Source organism: Aptenodytes patagonicus, chromosome 4 (assembly GCF_965638725.1).
Source record: "Aptenodytes patagonicus chromosome 4, bAptPat1.pri.cur, whole genome shotgun sequence".
Lineage (NCBI taxonomy): Eukaryota > Metazoa > Chordata > Aves > Sphenisciformes > Spheniscidae > Aptenodytes > Aptenodytes patagonicus.
In genome coordinates this window covers 31,943,992-31,962,873 of record NC_134952.1, presented here as the reverse complement: position 1 = coordinate 31,962,873, position 18,882 = coordinate 31,943,992, and the positions used below count along the sequence as shown (strand labels likewise).

The 18,882-nt window shown below is 35.2% G+C and overlaps 1 protein-coding gene across 8 annotated transcripts in view; it reads right to left on the bottom strand.

Moving 5' to 3' along the window:
• The window catches only part of EXOC1 (exocyst complex component 1), a 34,469-nt gene that overhangs the window by 12,413 nt on the left and 3,174 nt on the right, over positions 1-18,882 (bottom strand). For 2 of the 8 annotated variants that reach the window (XM_076336278.1, XM_076336279.1), the window contains exons 2-13: positions 17,803-17,936; positions 16,819-16,949; positions 14,570-14,729; positions 13,703-13,723; positions 12,764-12,951; positions 11,584-11,811; positions 11,217-11,349; positions 10,913-11,022; positions 10,320-10,373; positions 5,945-6,094; positions 4,381-4,486; positions 938-982 (exon numbers count right to left, since the gene is read on the bottom strand). In XM_076336278.1, the coding sequence (XP_076192393.1) occupies positions 938-982; positions 4,381-4,486; positions 5,945-6,094; positions 10,320-10,373; positions 10,913-11,022; positions 11,217-11,349; positions 11,584-11,811; positions 12,764-12,951; positions 13,703-13,723; positions 14,570-14,729; positions 16,819-16,949; positions 17,803-17,926 (1,450 nt within the window). In that variant the 5' untranslated portion in view covers positions 17,927-17,936. The remainder of the gene's footprint in view (positions 1-937; positions 983-4,380; positions 4,487-5,944; positions 6,095-10,319; positions 10,374-10,912; positions 11,023-11,216; positions 11,350-11,583; positions 11,812-12,763; positions 12,952-13,702; positions 13,724-14,569; positions 14,730-16,818; positions 16,950-17,802; positions 17,937-18,882) is intronic. The other 6 variants (XM_076336281.1, XM_076336282.1, XM_076336280.1 and 3 more) reach the window with 6 other exon arrangements.

The following is an 18,882-nucleotide window of genomic DNA, read 5'->3' as shown; positions in this document are numbered from 1 at the left end:
AGTATGGAAAAAGGTATAAAAGGAACAGAACTGTGAAATATAGGAACACTGGAATAGATACTCTCCTTGAAAGCTTGGAAGCAAAGACCAGTTATGATCTTCGTGAATGTACTTTGGGCAAAGGCTGCCACAAGCAGAAGAATTAATCCACAAGAAGGAAAAAAATTGAAAAGCTTTATATACACACAGGCACTTTTTAATCTTGAACTTGACCTTTCTGCTGTTAACATCCTTCTGTCTACATAGTTTGCTCCAGCTATTTTGCTGGATCTACAATCCCACAGTAACTCTACTGCTAATGCTTCCCTCTCCTTTTGATCATATTTAACATTCAGACATTTCTTCCCGATATTCCTTCCCCTGTGGGGCCTTCTCCTAGGTGAGGAGCATCTCTTTTTATTTTTATTTTTTCCCAAATTTTCAGAAATATTGGAACAGGATGGAGAAATCCAGTAACAAAAAAGACCAAGAAATCCTCAATATTTGACCCCCATGTAAGCCTCTCACATCTCAACCACAAAGAAACTTAAAAGCAATCCTGCAAGTTTCATTTAACTGCTATGTTGGTATCTATTCTAGGGACGCAAACAAGACAAAGTCTATAGATCTAATAAAAGTTGTTACCTTAACCTACTGGAAGAGTTGGAAAGCTACGACAAGCTCTCAGGCACAAATGTATTTTTTAGATCAACTGGTAGCATGGGAAAACCAAAAGATGTTGCCTTTACCTGCAAACCTTCTCAACTTCTATATTGGGCCATTTTAGCCGTGCTTCCTTTTTTGCCTTGCAAAAACAATGATTCTGCTAATGCTTATTTCAATTTCATTCTGAACGGAGTGCTTCAGCGTTAAGTAGATTTTCCACGATGCAGCACTACATCGTTACATTGACACACATGCATTGACAATACCAACTAATGCAACTAGTTATACTCACTCTCAGTTTCCTGTTTGACAGCACTTTCTTTTCGAGGCAGTGTAGCTGGGATGGATTAGGTTGCAAGCATCAAAGACAAAGACAAGTTAAAATGCAGTTTGCACAAACCATGCACAAGATGCAAGTTAAGCTCTAACTGGAAAGAAACATGCGGAGAACTATAAGCAGCAAGTAACTACATTGCAAACACATTTAGTTGGAGAGGTACTATTCTAGAAATTCAGTATCTAAGCTACATGGAAAACAGTAAGTTTCTAGATATTAAACTTTACTTTTTCTTATACAGTGTGTTCAAAGAACATTTTTGGTAACATGTATTTAAGTTCTCCCAAATTGAGAAGTCCATTAAATTAGGGTTATATTTGTCAGAGTTAATGTTGCAAAAGACTCAGTTTCCAAGATCAATCATCATATCGATAATAGACATGAAAAAATTAAAATGTATTTATGTAATTTTGTACTGAGTCAGAGATATTGTCCACCTCTTCAATTTAAAAAACACACACCAATACTGCAAAATCATTCATATCAACAGTAAGACTGGCTAACCTTTTCTGTTGTTCGCAAATCAGGAAGTTTACATAGAGAATACATCTTTTGTATTCATGCTGCACCAAAAATTGATGACTGCAAATTCGGAGAGGATGAAAACAATAAACATATAGTGAAAAAGTTTACAAGGTGTTTTTTACTTTTCCTGTTTTTTGCAGAATAAAACAGTTTCCTCAAGTGGACTTCAATATGAAATTTAGAGTAAATGGGCATTTGTAGTAAATAGAGAATCCCTAACCAGTAAAAGGCATTTGCATACATACACTAAAAGCAGTATGTGGTATTAAGAAGATCTTGATGAGGATGGATGCTACAAGCCCCCCAGAATGGAGCAGGCAAGCAGAACCTACTGTAATAGAATGAGTAAATACTTCTAAATGCCACAAACATGTCTTAAATACCAGATGTTCTCAAGTAGGCAACACTACTGACAATTATAATGTCAAACTTGAATTTAATTCCAGCCTAGTTTTTAGATCTTGGGGATTTTGGCAGTTTTTTAATAAAAAGGTTTAGGCCTGATATATTTGGCATATGCATCTGCCATGCATTGGTCCCACTTCTTCATCATCCTCAATTTCCAAATGCACAGGACTATATTACAGAATGTGAAGAACTACAGGCAAAGGTCAGGCCCTGGACAATCTGGGAGCCATAGTGGCTTTTGAGAAGCCACATCATATAAACATATGACAGTAGTAGCACTCTTTCCCACATTGATTTTATGGTATTTAAGTATCAAAGTCTTGGCTTAATCAGAAAAAAAGAAGAAAAAAAAGAGAAAAAAAAGACTACTTAAGACAAGTGTGAATGCTCACGACCCAGATTTTTTTTTTTTGCCATAAAAATGCAGACAAAGAACCTTGCACTAGCACAGAATGCCAGAATTCTCCCAGCATCCCCTCTGCGTTTGAGGCATTCAAATAGCAGTGCTATTCCCAAAGCACAAAAAAAGGCAAGAACACACACCAACACAGCTTAGAAACAGGTCATCTTTAGTGTTCGAGTACAACTGGAGCATTATGCACCTACACTATTCCTTAAATAAGTTTACTATTAAAAGTGATGTATTTTAAATTAATGTGCAACTAGTAATAGTACAACCACTACCTTCAACATAGAAGCCTTTGAAATTACACACCATTATAAGCTGTAACAAAATAAACACATAACTTGATATTTAAATGGTGAAATAAAATCGTATTTATATAAGGAACAGCTTTTTAAACATATGTAATTTGCTTTCCTTCTTTATAAGATTAGTACTGAGGACTGAAGTTTTTTTAATCCAATTCATTGTCAAATTCGCTTGTGGCCTCAAATATGCAGCCATTACTTAATGGCTTAATTACCATTCATAACATTAATAATTCTAGGAGAGTCCCCACTGGATACAGCTTCCAGTTTTGGCTTTGTGACTGGTTCCTACCAATTTTCAGAGGACTGGGCACTTGGGTCAAGTTTTGCATGTCAGTCAGTCACCAGCAAGACTCAACATAAACATACTCTTTGTATGTTTGTGAAAATGTAGTATTACAAAAGAAATCAAACCAAGAGAACTGGTTAAAAAACCCTTTGCTACTCTCCCTCCTTCACTATTCTGTGCAAAGTTCAAACGTGCTTGAAGTTTGCACAAATACATGACAGAAGCCTTCTCGAGGTGCAGCCCTTATGCTGGTGAATTGAAGGACCTCTTTCTCCAAAATGCCTCATCACTCCATAACATTTACAGAAGTTAGGAAATTGCTACAAAAACTGTCTCCTCACAAATACAAATCACAAAAGTGGTGCCAGGATAAAGTGTTTAGAATGTTTTAGAAATCAATTTATATTAGGATAAAGTGTTTTGTTCTTGCAATAAGATAGCTTTTCAAGATTTATGAATTTAACTGTTCTGACGACACATTATGGCACCACTTGCTTTCCATGTCCAACAGCTTGCCGAGACTTATCTTTCCAGCTTCCCCCTCCCTCAATCAAGCATCACTACCCTCCTGCTTTCTTCCTTTCATTATTTTCTTCTGTTCTCTACCATCAAACTTCAAAGCATAAGTTCAGGACCCAGAATAGGCTTGACGGAACTTACTAGTTAAAGCTGCACATGATTTCTGAATTTAGGATTTGGAAACTGGCAAACTGTGGCAAATATAAGTATTTTAAAAAAGTTTTGAAACAGTGCACTTTAAAATATAGAATGGACAATATATAAATACACCTACATCACTGTTGCTTTCTACGTATTCAGGGTTTTTTTGGTTTTGGGTTTGTTTTTGGTTTTTTGGGGTTTTTTTAAAGCTTTACTTCCATACCTGTAATCCTAGCAGGAATACATACTCCCTTAAACAGAAAGACCTACAAGTTAGCAAAGTATGATTTCTAGTTTCAGACTACATAGGTAAATCCCTCTGAAAACACAATGAAATACACAAGTTTCCTTAGGCAGAATTAGCATTAAAATTAGCTTCTTCAAAATCCACCCAAAACTTATTAAAAGCAGAAGTAATAGCAGAAGGAACACACACAGATGTGCTGCCCAAGCTTGCTTTAATTACAAGAGTTGATTTTCCAAGTTTCTTCCAGTAAAAAAATGGGATAGTTCAAGTAATAAAATATGGTTGGTAGTTTGTTAAAAACTGAGTGTAGATTTGAAAATGTGAGAAATATCATATTTTATCCTTCTATCTTGACCAATTTCACAAGATTTCAGTTGTGCTACTTTGGCCTTGTGGAAGTCAGAAATTTTACCAATCGTATTTTTCATCCAACTTCTTCCACCTTGCCAAAAGTAAACAATTTTACACCATTATAAAATTGGCCCTAGGTGTTGCAATGAGTATTTTATAAGCAAATAATAAGATTCAAAGCAAGATACGCGCCTCCTGGAAGCTTACCAAACTTTTTTCCTTCTCTGGTTGTGCCTGTCATCTTGATCTTGGCAACTTCAAAGAAATCTTTTATTTCCCTTTCATATAGTCGTGATAAATAATCCATATAATTCTTAAAAGAAAAATGTAAAGTTAGTTAACAGGTATAGATATTGACTTTGTTCTGTTACTGTTAAATAGTAGACTGAGGTTAAACCACGACAAGTATATAAGTTCTACTAAATAACAAACTGTTTTGGACTATATATGTATATATATATTTACGTAGCATGCACAAAAATATATTTGTGATACTTAAGCAGGTTATATTAATTTTCCTAGTGAGTTCATGAAATTGCTACTTCGCCTCCATAAGGAAAGATATGCAACGTGGTACATACGAATAGGATTACTAGTGGTAGCATCATAGAATTCAATTTGAGGGTAGAATGGAGAAAGTTCAGCACCGTTCTCTGTAGCCTCTTTTACTAGACTCCTACTATGCCAAAAAACCCCCAAACAAATAGGATGCCGTTCCTACACATCTTCCCAAGTACGTGACCTCCTTTATTACTATTCTCACAAGGAAAACAGAAGACCAGAAGACTTTGGGAGGCACAAACTCTGTGTGCCTACTTACTACAAGATTCAATCAATCCCAAAATAATTTGTTTGCAACACTGCTAAAAATAAGCTCAAATTTTGAAAAGACAAGAGACATAACAACTGAAGTAAGTTTGAAGATTATCTGGTTTGTTTAGATTTTTAGTACAAAGGTTATAATTATGTTTTATTTATTGACAAAGATCACCCAAGAATTTTTTTTCCTATGTTCTTAAAAATTTTGTTACTTAGCACACTTAATACATAAATATGTAAGTCTCAATTTTTTCTTAGAAGATCACGGAGACGTCAACCATTCATTGACCATTTGCCTTACACTGAAGGCAAAAGAACAACTATTTCAAAGCCATTTTAAAAGTCTAATTTAAATCCTCCATGGTTGAGTTTTTAAGAATGACAGTACTTTAATAAAAGACGACTTGTTCTGTAAGGACTAACTTGCCCTTAACTTCTATCTAAACATTTTCTATACTTCTGTAGTAATTTTTTTCACTCCATGTCAGTTTTAAACAAGGTAGTTAAAAGTTACATATATACAAAGCCAAAATATTGCTATTTAATCTACTTTACAAGACACTTCTTAAGTTTTTGATATTCCCAGGTGAAATGAAGGTCTGTTGAAATAAAGATGTCACATAGGCAATAAGCACATCAACATGAAAATAGCTTAATTATTTTTCTTACTGGACTGTGAAACAGCAAACTTGTTTTACATAAATGTTAATATCTTACGATACTTTAGAACAGAGACATAGAATCTTGGAGAAAAAAAAAAAATACGGGATACAACAAATACCAAAAAATGAACTTTCCTGTTCCAAAGAGGAACAAGAAAAGAGGAGCAGTGAATTAAATTTAATATAAAGGAATATTAAAAGGACATGCACATACACACAGGCAATTCTTTTGACTCTCAAAAATAGTATATTATGTACATTCTCTAGCATCATTTCAGCACTTCACATACCTTTGTTAGCCCTTCGTACTTTCCATAATCTGTGTTCTTGAGCCACTCCATCAGTTTAGCATATCGAAGTAAATCTCTGTGAAATGGATGGTGATTGGGTAATGTCAATTCAACAGAGTGCTGGGCAAGAGTAGAACTCTGATCGTGACCCTTGATAAGAGAAAGTATTAAAGTAAATCTGGAAGCACTATACAAGATGTACTAGAAGTTTCCTGAAAAACTTAAAACGAAGACAGCATCCCATTCAGACAAACAGAAAAGCATCAAGATATCTTGCATAGAAACAAAGTCTAGAGACGCAGACTGAAAAGATGCCTAACATAATATGGACACCGAGATATTACAGTTGTGGCAGATAACGCATCTTAGTAAGCTTGTTCATTGTAAGGCTCTTGCTGTTTACCACTTCGCCTTCAGGGTTGAGTCAATTTGGCATTTTTTGCAAAAGAATGCAAGGTACGCCTGAGTGAAGATTTAATGACAAGTGTTCAAATGTTTCTGAAAAATTCTAAGACATTATTACATTATTTCTCTAAACAAACAAGAAACCAAAATCCATAGATGTTGTTCCTATATACTGTAAGACATTTCAAGTCCCCAGTCAATGGCCCAGGTGTTAATGATGAGCTTTATGCTATGCCTCTGAAAATCTGCTCCAATTCAACCCACTTTAGTCCACTTTGGCCAAGCCTTGGTCAAGTCTTAAAAACATCAGATCACACACATCCTCTCCCTCCACACAAATGCAGACACACATACGCTTTCAGTAAACATTTACTAGAGTTAAACAGTTTACGACATGCAGCATAAACCAATCCATTTAACAGCAAGCTCCTAACTTCACGCTCCTCCTTTTCTCTGGCTTATCTCCTGAAAAAACACACTATCCTTTAAGTGAAGATCACATCATATTGCTTGAACAACATATGATTTAGTTTTTTTAAGCTTTCACTTGCTTGAACTCAAAAGGTTCCTGGGCAATTCAGGAAGCAAGCAAGGTAACACCACAGTTCAGCCATGTAGCGGAACACACAACCATTAGCCCTGGGTTAATGGAGGGGAGGATGGAACTTAATTTCAAAATGGCTTTATTATTTTCTGTAAAGTCTTTTTTTACCGGGCTCGCAATAAATACAGCAACAGAACTTGATCTTAAGTATAGTTTGTGCCATGGCAGCACAAAAAAATTGTCCTAATTGCTCTCCAATTCCTGTAGCATAACATGCAGGGGGTTTATGCAGGTCAGTCAATGTCAGTCCCTGAGAGAGGAAGCATTCCTGGACAGTTCTGTCTTGGATATGACAAGTTGGCAGAATACAAGCTCTACAGTTTAAAAACTGCCTTTGCATGTCTAAGTTGGAACAGAAGCCAGTTTGGATCACAGAGTCAAAACTAAAGCAACTTTGGCTCACCCTTCTCTACTGTTTTGGGTACTAATCAGTTCAAGTCTTTGGGTAAAAAAAGCCCTAAAAGCTTCCACAATACATTCACGGATTTTTGTTTTTAAAAAGCGAAGATTTGAGTCTTGATATTATTTGTAAAAGACTAACCTTTACTACGTAATACAATGCGAACATGCCAGCTTTTGAGTAAAGTTGGACTACTTTTTTGTATCCAACATGAATATGCACTTACTTCAAGTCCTGTTCTCTTAACTACATAAACTGAGACACAAATGGACCCAAAGAAACAAGTCCTAGACAACTTCATTCATTTATTCTCACAGACAGTGGGGAAGAGTCACACTGTTAATCTCCCTTCTAAAAACAATCTCGTAGTCTGACTCCAACAAAAAGCTAACTTTGTAAAGTGTAATTATTGCAACATATAATTTGGAATTGGAATCCAGCCAGCATTAGCCACACAGCTGCTGATGTGATTACCGAGGTCATACTTGATTCTGCGTGTACTTCTGGGCATGCGTATAGCAAATATTTTCAACAGAGCTTTGATATGCTTTTATAAAAAACTAGATATAGAAAACCATTTATGGTTCTCTCTCCTATCCCCTGGTGTGCAACATTCCTACAGCATGCATTTTAATGTTCAAGTTCATTATAGTTTAAGGTAATTTACCTGGTGGCTTTCACCACTTTCTTCAACTAAGTCAGTCCAAAGGCTAGTTCATATGACTGCTAGAAAATACTCAGCTATCCAAATTTTTATTGCTTCTTTCATCTAACAATTTTATTCCTGTCCCTTTATTACATACAACTTTTTATTTTTGCTTAGCAGTTGCATTCTTCATAAAGCTAGATGACAAGTTGCCTCTCAAGATAAATTTCTCTCTCCAAGCCAACTTTCCACAGGACTAATCATTCTGGTTGTCCTAAATTATGTCCTGTTCCAAGTCTGCTCCAAAACATTATGGAGCTTCTAGGTGTACCTTCTCCACCTAATTAACAGGCTTCCTCTCACTACACATACATTTATACTAACTGTTACCAAATGATACTGCAAGTTTGTTATTCAACTATTTCATAGTTTTCAAAGCTTCAAACTATTTCATATTTCAAAGGCAGAAAGCCCAGAGTTGCCTTCTAATTCAATGCTGAACCTGGTTGTTTAAAAAAAAAAATCTTTAAAGTTATAGACACACAGTAAGGTTAATCAAATATTATTAGGACACAATAAAGACAACTACATTAACTGTTAGTAACAGTTACTGCAAACAGTTTTTAACACTGCAGTGAATGGCAATCCAAAGTTACATTTCTGTTTAAAGCTTTTAAGATTTATTCTCATTTTTACGTAAAGGAGATGAAGCACCTTAATATCTTACAACAGTAGTTTGAATCACAGCATTGGGTTTGTTTGCTTTTAAAAAAAAGAACAATTTCATACTTCTAAGATAATATATTTAGGCTGAAATTTCAATGCAACTTTGGTTTTCCATCTAATGAGTTCCAAATCAGAATATCAGATATCATAATCAGCTTGTATTAGCAGCTATGTCTTGCTTGTATTAGCAGCTACCTAGACATCATTGTGTTTTCATTTGCCATTTTAATTTAGAAATCTTTATCTGCCTTAGTTTTTTCTGAAGTGCTTTATTTTTTTGAAAGAAACGGTCTAAAAAAAATAATGCAAATCTTCAGATGTTAAAGGTAACAAAGTATTCCAGTTAGACTTTTCAAAAACATGGGACTGAGAAATTGCTGTATTTTATTAATCAAAAAAGGTCATTGTAGTAAGATAACACAAAAATCTGTTATACCTCCAACACTTGAATCTGTACCTCAAAATGAAGTACACAAACTTTTTTTTTCTTTTGCAAAAAGAAAAAAGGCTTTGCAGAGGCTCATCTCTTGAGTTAATGAAGAGTTAATGAACTCTTCCTGCTTAACCTTACAGTGAGATCCTACTTTTTATCTGCTGATTAATACCTCACAGCTAACAGCAGGCTGAAACTTTTCAGAGGGCAAGTTTATATGAAAGACAATGTGAGGACACTATTAGTACCAGAATTAAAAAATAAATAAATAAATAAATTGCAAATTGGTAATAGCATTCTCAATAGCACTGAAAAGTCGCTTTAGAAGTATTTAATCTAATACATGTATTATTACATAGTGATAATAATCTCTTACCATTTTTAAAAATAAAATCCCCAGAACATAACATCAGAAAAGGCATTCTGTTAAACAGCCATTTTCATATGCAAGTCCAATATTGAAACTCTGTGAACGCACTTATACAGGACTTGCACAACGTAGCTTCTACTTGCTCATTTAGAGGCCGGACACATAGCCTGTGCTCAGTTTTTCAAAATATGAAAAGTAACAGGAGGAACATACCTTCTTAAGAACAGAAACTAAAGGCAAAAAGTTTAACATGCTGTAGAACTGGAATTCTTCCACAAAGTGAAGAAAATATAGGAAGCACTTATCTTTGCCATAAAAAGCCAGGCTTGTACTCTCACATGCAATTTTCTATACAATTATCCAGCATAACTCTATTCCATTTTCTGCACGCAGTCTAATACATAAAAACAAAAACTTCTAAAACTTTGATTGCGCTAATATGTGTAAAAACTGAATTATTTTTTATTTACAGATATTACAATTTCACACAATTGCAGTATCTGTACAGTTGTACACATATTGCTATTTCCTGAAAATATTCTTCCTCCACACATCTCAATCTGTCTCTTAGTAATTTCTGGAGATCAGATCAGAGGAATGTTATCTCAAACAGATAAACAAAGCTTGAGGGCTGATAAAAATAATGGAAGTGAGAAGGGGCGTAAGTCTGATGCTGTGCAATTGGTAAGGATAAATTTATTTTTGTAAAGCCAAAGATGCAGCTGCTAGTTAGAAAAGTCAAGCTCAAAAAAATTAGTTAGAAAAGCTTGTATCAAACCCGATGTACTCACTGGAACTGAAAGATAATAGGACCTGTTATAGAGTTGAAGGAGGGTCTGAGTAAACTAATTGGAGATAAAAAAATACAGAAATTAAACTGATGCTAAAAGAGACATCTAGCCTTTAGGAAACAAGTCTTGGTACAGTGATTTCTGAATATTTCAAGTTAAGGCTCAAAAATCAAGGTTTAGACATTTTACTTTGTATGTTTTTGGGTTTTGATTTTTTTTATGGCCCTTGAAGTTCAGACAGCAAGAACTCGAATGTTCTCAGCCTCTGACACCCTTTAACAAAAAAGTCAATGCTTTTTCTCCTCAATTAATCAAGCTTTACAATTAAAATAAATCCTCATATATCACATGTGTTTAATTCAGATAGCAAACCCACTAAAGAGAGGTGTTTTGGGTTTTTTTTTTAAATGTAAGAGACTTCTGTAGGCAACTATAGTTTGGTATGCTTAGTAATCTCTCTGCCTGAAGTGCCTCCAGCAGTCCATTCATTTACTGATTACGTCACAGAACATGTCCAATTTTAGGTGGATTGTTTTTCTTCTCAGGAAAAGTTTGTGACCAAAAACTTCATATAAAATAGTAAGAAATAATACCTGCTGAACAAATACGCTGTTCAAATGACTGGCAAGTCTCCGTGCAAACTGCTCACGCAAGTCACTAAACCGCTGCTGTTGCTGTTTCACTGCATGAAGCATATCATGTCCTAAAAACAAAAAGAACTTCACAGAGTACAAAATATGTAGTAATATATTGTACGTGGGAACCAAAAGAACCAGAGGTCACAATTCCCTCAAATCTACAGAAACAAAATCTGAGACTAGTTGGAAAGGCACATACAATAAAGGCACTACCATGACAAATTTTGTATGTTAGACTGTAGTCTAATGAAAACATTACCTGGCCGAAGAGCTACATTCATACACTGCAGAAGGGCATCAGCTGCATTAGTGCAGGCCTCAATGCCTCGAGAAGATGTCAGATCTCCCTCCTGAAGGGCCTTTATATGACCTTTAGCCAAATCCATGTGATTCTACAAAATAATGGGTAAGCCGTAAGCAGGTTAGTTTGTTAGGCTGCTGAACCAAGAATGATAAATACAATTCCATCATTACAAAAAACTTACTGAAGTTAGTGCAATAATAAAACAGAAAAATAAACTCATTATTTTAAATGAACTCATATATGGTTGCTAAAGAGGGTAGCAACCTAGACGAATTTTATACCTGATGTGAACAACCATAGTAAACACAATAAAAATGCTTACCACTAAGAACTCTATCTCTGACAGCAGCTTCACATTATTTGTGTTGCTGAGATGGATTAGGTGGTTGCTTTCTGAAATTTGATCCATTTGCTCTTTTACACTCTGAAGCATTTCTTCGTAACTGCTCAGCTTTAGCTCAATTTGGTCAACTTCCTTCAGAGCTTCATCCAGCAACTTCATCAAGATATTCACCTGTTTCTCCGAGGCCATAATTGACTGGATATTTGCCTGGACAGAAAATTAAGCCACAACATTTTAAGAGACATTTTTATATCTCAAAAGCTTTCTGATACCTCCTTCTGTCTCTATTACTGTCAAATAAACACTTTCCAAAACTCTTGATGAAAGCAACAAAACAATATAAGCTTGTAGTACTTCTCATTTAAAGTGTTATTGAACACAGCAGTCCCTCAGTCTATGACACTTCTTTATTTCATGAAGATATAAACCCAAAACTTTGCTCAAGTTCTTAGAACTGAAGTATTGATCTGCACAAAAATAAAACCCAAACAGTAATCCCTACTATACTGGCACATTTTTAGTTCAGAAAAACAGCTTAGGTGGTAAGGTCACATTTTCTGTTGCAAGATCAACTATCTCTATGATAAGAGCCATTTTCAAAATGTAAGAGAAACATAAAACTTGACAATTTGAGGAGGTTGTTAACTGTTCCCTGAAGACTGTATTCCCTGCACCTCCTTAAGTTTTCTAAGTGACCTCTAGAACATTGGGTTGTTTAAAAAACAAAATAGCAAACAATCTGGTACTGTTACAGACAGCTGAATACTGCAACGTTATTAGACTAAGCCAGTTTCCTAATTACACTGAGAGTAGTATTTTAGGCCTAAGAGTTTACATCCGCGGACGTGAACATCTATTCTCTCTCTCCCTGCACCCCTGCCTTCAAGAAAAGTATACGCAGAATGCCTCTCTTTTTTCTTCTCAACTCTTCATTCGAAAGCCTGCGACTTACCCCAGGCCTGGAAGGTAAAGAGCAAAAGTTGAAGATCTTCAAAATCTGATAATAGACAGGACGTAGCTCTGCTTAGGAGCAGATATACATTTATATTTAAATATGTGGCCGAACATGTTAGCTACCTTTTCAAAGAACACTACGTAGACAGTATCAGTGAGAACAGTTCAACATGCTAACACGCTGTACATTGGAAGAAATGTTTACCCCATCTAGCACTTGTAGCTCTCTCGACAACTTCTCTGCAAAGGCTTCAGCATTAGAAATAGCATATTCACACCCTTCCATCATTATTTCAATATCCTGCTCCTCTCTTGCATTTAACTCCTGGTATTCATCCACAGCCTCTTCATCACCTCCTGCTACACTTTGATTCTCTCCACTTGGAACAGATTCTTAGGTAGAGAAAGGAAATAAAACACATTATCAGTGCAGAAAGTCACATGCATTTTGAGAGTACTTAAGCATGTTCAACTATCTTTAAGTAAATGAATCCATTTAACTTTCATAACAAGCACCTGCTACCTAGGTACGCTTTTTTCAAGTCTCAGTCTTCCACGGGCTTCATTAAGATTTCCAGAACTGTTCCCAACAGTGATCTTTTCCAAATTATGCAACATAAGCAAAATACAAATAGCCACCTTCCTTTATTGCATGTACAAAGGGACATACTGTCTCAGTTTATTCACCTCTCACGCTGGTAATCAGCATCAGAATAGATTACAGCATTACACTAGACTTGTTAGCCGAAGACCAGTACAAGTTAGATTCTCCCTTGGCAGACAGAGCATAAGGGAAACACATGAAAGTTGATTAAGAAATATATCACTGAATAAATAAAAAATATCTTGATGCTCAAGGTAAGTTTCACAGCAGGAAAATCAGTACTGAGGTAACTGAAAATTATATAACAATGTTTTAATGAACTATGATTTCTCATGGCAGTGCTTGCTTAATTCAACAAGCCATTCAAATGCTGACAAACTATTTAGAGAACATGAAGGCAGTCCAGCCAGAAAGCGTTTAGGACATTTGAAACATCTCTTATCTCTAGCAACTTGATAAGCTATCCAAAGCACTATTTAAAGTGTATTATTTAAGAAAAATTGCTTACAAAGCAGAATAAAGGAAAAAGGTGTTACGCACCTTCTGCAACTTTAGGCAGTTCTGAAGAATTAAAAGGTATGGAAAAGCAGAGGAAAGGAAGCAGAGAATGTTAGCTAGACAAAGCATGAACAGCGTGTCTATTTTTAAGTTCAAGAACTTGGAAAGTTAGAGATTGGTTAAAAACAAATTTCAGTCAACACCAAAATACAGAAATGCTGTCCTTCCTGTTTTACATTTCTAATTCAAGTTCTTCCACACAAGCCAGTCTAGTATTTAATATCAACAGTTTAACCACTTCTGACAGACTAAACGTGAGATATGCTTACTCACTAGGCTCTACTAAAAATTTTTAACTATTAAAAAATAATGTGATCATAAAAATATTTAATAGAGCATGAGGGAACAAGATACAAAGCCTTCTTAGCAACCAGTCACATAAATTCTGCTGGACCCTATTACAGTTTAATACATGCTTCACAGTTTATAAACTGGAAACCTCACATAAAACCTCACATAACCTTTAGCATGCTACTGAAGTGTCACTTTTAAAAGCATTTTTCTAATTCAGGGGAAGTGAAAACCGGAACAAAAGCAGATTTGGTACGCATTTAGACCTACCAGATCTTGCAGGTAGATTTTATTTTGTTCAAGAAACAGAATCTTAGAAATACAATAAGCTTATCAAAATTTAGAGCTTCATTAATGAAGTATTTTGTCTCAGTTCTCAGTTTTCTAACAGAAAATCTGTTATCTAGTCCCTTGTTTATCTGAAGACTTAGAAAACATAAAAGAATAAAATTGAATAGGAAAAAAGGTCAGGATTATGATTTTCTTTTTTTTTTTAGTGTATCTGTTTTACATCAATAATGATTAAACTTTATACTTAACATAGTTGTAGAAATTTACCTTCCAAAAGCTGTGAACTAACATTAATAAAGTCAATTTTCTTTCTAAGATATCTCTGATTGAGTTTCCAGATACATGAAATGAAGGTGTTCTTTTCCACTGTGCTGCTTGCAACCCATTTGTACACTTTGTCAAAATGCAAGTCAAATTCAGGATTCTCCTGCAAGAGATGAGATATGTTACAGGCTCAACAGTCAAATGATTCTCTGAGCAGCAGAGATTGTTCACTCATTTAATTATTGAGATGACAGGATAAAAATGAAATTACACGGATGCCAACCTTAAGCTGATACACCAACTCTGGCACCCTGATCCACCTTAACAAAGGTGCTAAAAACACTGAAGTGAAAAACCAGAATCCACGCTATGAAGACAGTATTTTGTCAAGCCAGATAAGGCAACAATAACACATAACACAGAGATCTGTAAGATCTGTAAGAGTTTCAAGAAACATTTGACAGCGCTGTCTGCCCTGAAACACTGTCCTCAGAATGACTAATGCCTTACGTTAGCCTTCTGAAACTAAAAACGGTAGCTGGAATTACTGACAACATATACAACACAATTCAAGGAGACTTAGGGAAATAGGCAAGGGAAAAAAATTACGAGCACTTAATATATTTTATAGATATGATAGTATTTGATAGTGCTGAACAGGATATAAAAGACCATTTGGTATTTTAACAGTAAAAAAACTACTATAGAAGTATTTTCAACTACATTTATTGCCTGATGAGAATGCTGCTTTGACAACATTTGAATAAAGTACTTTCCTTTCTACAGCCACTTATGAACTCAGTATGGACTGTAACTGGTAACAGTCTGTTTTAAAGACCATATTCCAAGCATTTTACAAGGTCCAGCCTCCTTCTGATGAAAAATGTTATTGCCTCAGATACATGTTAAATTCTTACTTATACATAGTTTGTAAAAACTACTATTGCTGCTACTTATTACTTATGTTGTCACTACTATCTGTAGAAGCAGGCTGCATATGAAACCGCATACGAAGGGAAATGGTATTTCCTGTACAGCGCAATAAAAGCAGTTCTGTTTTTTTTCTGTAGCTTATCTTGGTAAATATCATTACCATACATTTCTAAACAAAGACCATCATTGCATAAAATTTGAGTTGTCTGACAACTAGTGCAGGAAAGGCGTGTGTCAAGAGAGTTGCATAGGATCACATGTGGAAACCAAAACATGATGCACCTATCAACTTTAATTCTGACATTTTCTAATATGAGAGTGTTTGGCATTCAACGTTTGTTTTTTGAAAGAAAATACCAAAATCTCTCATTAGAGTGGTATATACATTACAGCACATTTCTGAAAACAGTTAACCAAACTGTTTTGCAAGAAAAAGCCCTGAAAGATGGTATAATTTTAAACGGAACCTTAAACTGATAGAAGCAATTCTCCAACACAGTATTTAGGAACAGCAAGGAAAAATCTAAAATGTAGCCAACAAGTATGTGGATAACTGAAATAACAAAACATATTTAACCTACACTTGGACAGGGGGATATCAAAGAATTTTCAACTTCATAGTTTTCTGCACTATTCTTCCAAATCACCAGTTAACAGAACATAAAACTAGACATCACAGGATGAAGGATTTTCACCTCTGCCTGTTTGTACATCTTAGTTTATGACAACAGATGAATTTAAATGGCCAAAAATAGGTGGCTCTTGTTGTTCTATGGAAAAGAACACCACCTCAGGACTGGACACTTTCCAACAAATGGCCAATGTCATGATTTGGAGAACAGATGTAAGAGCTCACCTTGAAGCTTATATACTGCTCATTAAGAATGTTTTAAGTGTCCTAGCAAAAAACACTACATATAGCTCAATGTCATTAGTAAGACGATAATAAATTTTTTTTAAGGGGAAACTAAGCTTGGAGTAAAAATTTACATAAGACTTGAAACAAACAAAAAAGTACTGGTCCTTAGCACAAGCACTCTACAGTCACTGAGAGATCACTACAATAAACAGGGCAGATATTCAGAATACTGCTAGTCAAGCAGATCTAGACTACTCTTACTCAGTTTTCCAGGGTTATATTCTTGGAAAGGCAGGAAGAAAACGCAGGCGTAAGCAGCACAGGAATGTATCATCCTAATTCCTAATTAATGTGTTATCATTCTAAGCTTTAAAGCAGTCAATATCAGGGAAGTTAACTCTAACTTGGAACCGAAAGGATGTTCTGAGCAGAGCACTAAACAAAAAAAAGTTACACGTACTTTAACAGCATCTTTGGCATCAACAACAGCGAGATCTCGAAGTGCCCATGCAGTCTGCCTTTTGTAGAAATCTCCCTTGTCGGATTTTTTCACTTTTACCACATTTACTTGCACTGGTCGTTCCGTTGTCACTGTTAAATGAAGTAAAAGAGTAATTTCAAAATGCACAAATCACCTTAATATCTGTTTCTGCTGTATTTCAACTTCTGAAATGAATTATCTGTGGGGGAGATTTCATAATATTTATTTGATGAAAAGAGACGCTTTGAAACATTTTCATCCACAATATCCACAGCTCAGTTTAAGTCTCAGTCAACCAGATATACATCTTTATACAGCTTGGGAAGTAATGAACCCAATTTACAGATAGTTCTTTGATGCAGCAGACCTCAGACCTTGGCCACATAACTGACAATGCACAGCGGTAATTGGAGATTATAGTCAGAATAAAAACATTTTCTGAGATTCCTCAGTCAAAAAAAAAAAAATTCTAGCAAGCTAATTTATTGACAGATCGACCCAAAGCACCTAATTTTTTTGAAGAGACATAATATAATACACATACACTCAAAGGAACATTAGACTTCAGTTCAGTTACTGTGCCTTTCCAGAGCCCTCTGCCTTGGACTCTAACCAATACTCTTTACTGCATTTTATTTAGGCTGATCAGCCTAACTGCCTCCTAAATCCCCCTTTAAGCACTACATAAAGCCTGCTTCAAAAGCCCACCAGTCCCACACAAACAATTTTGACTCTTTAATTTCAAATTACAATGAGATCTGGGAATAAAAGTACAGGGTTTTGTTTCTTTTTTAATAGAAGCAATAATGGAAGTATAAGCTACAATTGATTTTCTCCATTAGAAATGGAAAGTACCTGTTTTATATGGGGCAAGAATAAATATTGTAAGTAAAGCTAAGACAAATGCAACTGAATAAAAAACAAAGGTGAAGACACGAAATACGGTGTAGTATTACTATGTACCTGTGGCACACAAAAAGCAGTTTCTCTTTTTTTTGCCTGCTTTGCACACGTTCACAATGCTCAACAAGCGTTCATCATTGGGAGTGAAAATATCCCTCTGTAAAGCATGCTTGATTGCAGTCATTTTCTCTCAGCTGAAAGATTTTAAGAAGTCATAATACATTCAGGCACATTTAACACACAAAAAAAAGAACCAGTCATTTACTTACAGCAACTACAGTTTTTTGAAATGAAATTTTACAGCTAACTCAATGAATCATAATCTAGACGAGCATGATTTAGGTAGAAGACCAGCCCACTTTAGGAAAAAGTCCAAGATAAAGCTTACTACCTTACTTCAGTTAGACAACTGTAATTTATCAACACCAGGATGATCCTTCTGCCTAATTGAATGGAGAACAAAAAGCTTCTTAGTAGTAAAGTAGAATGTGAGGCATTAACAAAAAAAGTTGAAATGGGAATCAAGAAAAAAAAAAAAAAAGACTCCCTCACTAAGTAGTGGAATTTTAGAATGGGTATGAATGCCGTGGATCCAGTAAAAATCTGTATGAAGACAGGTGAACAAAAAAAAACCCAGAAAATTTGACAGGATGGAGAATGTGAAACTAAAGTCACTACAGTGATGACTTTAAATGAAACTTCCTAATTCTCTTCTGATAGAGGGAAAAATCATTCTGATTCAGGATCAGTCTCCCTGCATGCTTCCTCACTCCTTCCTGCCTTGGTATTGTAAGAGAAATTCTAAATTAGTACTTGATCCCATGTTATGGGAATTCTCAAGTATCCTGCTCAAACAGCTTTCTTAAAGCAGAATAAGTACATCACATTCTATTCGGTGGCAAAAAAACCCCAAGCCAACCAAACAAAAAAAATTCCAGTCTGTACTAGAGTTTTCTCAGGTTTGATACCTCTGTAAAGAACATTTGTGGTGGTGATCTGTTATCAAATTCATCATTGTCGATTCCTGGAGAGAACCTTATTATTACCATATGAGTGGCACCGTGTTTATAACTTAACTTTACCCAGCAAGCAGGCATTACTTTTTTTTTTTTTAAATTAATAAAAACACAAGACATTGCA